The 3,856-nt window shown below is 41.0% G+C and overlaps 1 protein-coding gene across 1 annotated transcript; it reads right to left on the bottom strand.

The window, feature by feature from the left end:
* Nucleotides 1-207: 207 nt before the first annotated feature.
* zgc:65997 (uncharacterized protein LOC794398 homolog) lies at nucleotides 208-3,541 on the bottom strand. Its single transcript, XM_005941287.2, has 4 exons — nucleotides 3,142-3,541; nucleotides 2,640-2,817; nucleotides 1,920-2,014; nucleotides 208-1,264 (listed from the first exon to the last, which is right to left on the bottom strand). Exons 1-4 carry the CDS (start codon nucleotides 3,466-3,468, stop codon nucleotides 1,073-1,075), a joined length of 792 nt encoding a protein of 263 aa, XP_005941349.1. The 5' UTR covers nucleotides 3,469-3,541; the 3' UTR covers nucleotides 208-1,072.
* Between the last annotated feature and the right edge of the window lie 315 nt (nucleotides 3,542-3,856).

The following is a 3,856-nucleotide window of genomic DNA, read 5'->3' as shown; positions in this document are numbered from 1 at the left end:
TTTATTGTTTACTCTATTTAATTTGTAAAATATGTGTACACACACACACACGTAGAAAAATATTTAGTATACACATCCAGAAATGCATATACTATTATATATTGTACATATATTTATTAGTTTCAGATGTAGCCATTCTTGTATTTTGCTTGTTTACATTATTGTATTTTGCACAACTCTGTTGCTTGTGAAGCTCGCACACAAGAATTTCACTCACATGTGCTGTACCAATGTACCTGCACATGTGATGTGACAATAAAAGTGATTTGATTTGATATTAAATTAACTTTTTCTGAATATATGAGGTGGTGAAAGCACCAATTGTTTTGTGACTACACCTCTGGTGGAAGATTGCAACAGACTGAGCCATGACTGCTGGGGTTTTTCCAGTTGCCAAATAGCTTCATCTTTATATCTCATAAAGAGTCAGATTATTTGGGATTAACTTTTATCACAATCAGTTTCAGACTTGATGTGGATGAAAAAAAAAATCTTACAGATCCTATGTAAAGGATTTTATTATTTTATCTTTAGGAGTTAGTCTTTGTGCAACATTTGCATGTAGAATGTACTAGCAGATTAACTCCAGCCATGCAATCTTTTTTTCTTAAAACATACTGTATGTCCACAGCACTTGTTTCCAAAATGACTGCTTGTGTGTGTAATGCAACCACAAATTTTAAACAGTCAGATAATTTATTCACCTTTAATACAAACCACCTGATGATATTACTGAATTGGGGAAAGACGTCAAGATTAGTGAGATATTACATGATTTTTACCATTAAAATGAGCAGTACTAAATTATATGAGAGTTGTATGAAATATTGAAACCAGATACATTGTCAATAATGGCTTCACACAAAAGCTGTATGTGCTACAGATGATTTAAGCACTTTGGATAATTATGAGGTAGTAAAATAGTTTTTTCATTGACCATCTGAACTGTCACTTGAGCACAAATGTCTTGTACAGCAATAGCATGAAGTCCAGCTCATCTCCACATTGTCTCAACACTGCTCAGAAATTCACCATTAAGACCAGAAGTGGTGAAATTCATCTCTTAGAAATTCTACCACGGGAGTTCGGTTCCATCCCAGCTGTACGCTTTTCCAGTCTTTTCTATATTTAGTGTGTCAACGATGCTCATTAGACAGTTCACAGAGTGTTCAGCGCTGAACAGCTTGTCTTGTGGCACATTCCGGTGATAAGGCCTGGAGAGGTCTGTGTTCACTGTTCCTGGATGTAGGGACACACAAACAACCTGGGGAAAAAAAAACATCATTATGGGCTATGGGATCTATGTATAAGGGCATGCCCTAATCCATGCTCTAAAAGAAAGATACAAACACCAGTAACAAGCATCTTAGACCTTAAGCTCAGAGATGTTTTTTCCCTTTTCGTGTAAATCCTTGACTCCCTGCTCAAACCAGAGTTCCTCCCTGTCCAGGATGTGTACATCCTCATCATTGAAACAGTATCTCATGGCCTGTAGGTGTGAACAGACTGCGGAGTCCTGGCCTGACAAGTTAGCTCTTGTGTGCTGTGCCATCCGTTTAGCCAGAGGTTGTTTGGTTTCCCCGATGTATAAATCCTGGCAATCCTCCTGGCACTTAACAGCGTACACTATATTACTCTATTTGTGACATATCTTTTGGGTGGACCAATTTTTGGCACAGTGTGTCTTGGGGTTTGAAAACAACAGAGACCCAGTCTTAAGAGAAAATGCGTCTCAGCTGTTCTGATACTCCCGACACATAAGGGTGGAAGTCACTTGGACGAATGACGAAATGTTTCTCCCGCTGAAAACGCCAACCAAACAAACAACCACATGAATAGATTCAACTCTTTGGGATTTCCTTAACTTGATGATTGAGCATGCATCAAGACATTAATGAAGCATGTATGAAAACACTTACCTTGGGTCGACTGCGGCCCAGCTCTATAGACAAATTCCTAGTGGCCATGTTAAGAGCTGCTTTAGACATTCTGTAGCTGTACCAACCTCCAAGACCTGAGAAAAAAGTGTTAGAGATGAACATTTTACCACTGTGCATGCATGCACATTATAACAAAAGAGAAATATCTGCTTTGTAACTATGCTCTGTCCTTCAGCTAAGTGACAAAAGTGGTGCTGCCTACGTGCATAGGTGGTTTTAGACAGGGGCCAATGCCCCCGTAGAACTAGCTCTGGCCTCTGTGCTCAAGAGATAATAATTAATTGATTTCTTATGGTGATATGCAGTGGCACGGTAACTGGAATTAAATTGCTGAGGTGTTCAACATGGACTGTTTAGGGTGCTGCACACTTGCTCTTTTAAATCTGAAGCCGTTTAGCTGGTGGGTTTTTCCCCTGTTAACAAAGAACAGTGTAGAGAGAGAGGATGAAGATCATGAGGGGATGAAAGAGAGAAAGAGGAGTTAGCTGGAGAGGATGCAAAGAACGAGGGATCGGAAACAGAGACTGTCAATCCTGTACAGTATGTGCTTAATATATTTAAAAAAAATCTTTTTTGTTTTGTTCTGTGCTCCGATTAAAAAAAACAAAACAAAACACTGGTCCCACTGATAAATTTGGTCTGGAAGTGCCACTGCCTACATGACATGTATGCACAAAGTGTTTTGGAACCACCAGATACCATTGTCTCCAATTGATCCCACTTTCGCTGTGATGTTAACAATGATCCCGCTGTGCTGTTTGGCTTTCTCTGCAGGCTGCTGACCAAATCCACCACTGCCCTTAAGAAGGAGGGGGGAGAAATACTTGGCCATGACCAGGGGACCCACTGTATTAGTCGTTAAGGTGGAAATGATACCCTAAAAATGGGAAAAAAGTTACTTAATTCGGTTAAGGATTTAATGAATTTGGTGTTGCCGATTTCAGACTCTCTTGCTGGACACAGACATCACCAGCACAGTTTAAGGACCACCAGAGATTGTTAGAAAAAGTCCAATGTATGTACCATTACAGGGGGAAATCCAAATGCTTCTATGATGATGGTGTCTCACCAAGTTTTTTGCACTACTTCTGTGCATGTATTTTCTACACAGGCAACAGTTTGACTCACGACAGTGAGTTAAACTAACTTTTACTCCAGTTTTTACGGAAATGTGGCTTCTCACACTAAAACAAAGGTCTACCTGTGCAGAAACATCCCTCAAGCTGGTCTCTCCTTTCCCCGAAGGGTGAAGCATTGCCGAGGAGTTGACGACTAGATCCAGCCGACCGAAACTCTCCTTAACCCTCTCTGCAGCTCCGCGGATGTCCTCCTCGTGGTTCACGTCCAGTCTGAGGACCATCAGTCGGCCCGGGTGTTGGCCGGCCAGGCTCCGCAATTCTGCAGCCCCGTCCGGGTTTCGACATGTTGCTACAACAGTAGCGAGTGATTTATTTTTAAGTATATATTTGCAGAATCCAAAGCCCAGTCCTCTGCTCGCACCTTGAATAAGAGCGACGGGTGCAGCCATGGTTGATAAATGACATAACGAACAGTGTTTGCTGCCTTCACTGCCACTCAAAGGGTCGTAACTTAGAAAATCAGGGGCAATTCAGCGAGGACGCTTGCCGAACGACATCTTAAATGGGCTCATAAGCGACCTTTAAACTTTTTTTTATATAAAAAAAAAACAACGCTGTTACAGTGGTGGTATGTTTTGAAATTATACATTTGAAATTTGGGGAAAAGAAAAGTGACAGTGAAGGTAACACGAAAGGCAAAGGACGTAACGCACGCCCCCTATAGGTCTTTCTGAAAGCACTTACACAACTGTGCATTGCAAGTGTCCTTTGAAAGAGTGATATAATTTTACAGGGCGTATTGACCAAGTTGTAGATGTGGTGCTGGATGGGTTCGAT

This window comes from Haplochromis burtoni, unplaced genomic scaffold (genome assembly GCF_018398535.1).
Source record: "Haplochromis burtoni strain Fernald_Lab_line unplaced genomic scaffold, NCSU_Asbu1 Contig_46, whole genome shotgun sequence".
Classification (NCBI taxonomy): domain Eukaryota; kingdom Metazoa; phylum Chordata; class Actinopteri; order Cichliformes; family Cichlidae; genus Haplochromis; species Haplochromis burtoni.
This window is presented reverse-complemented; position numbering and strand designations above follow the sequence as displayed.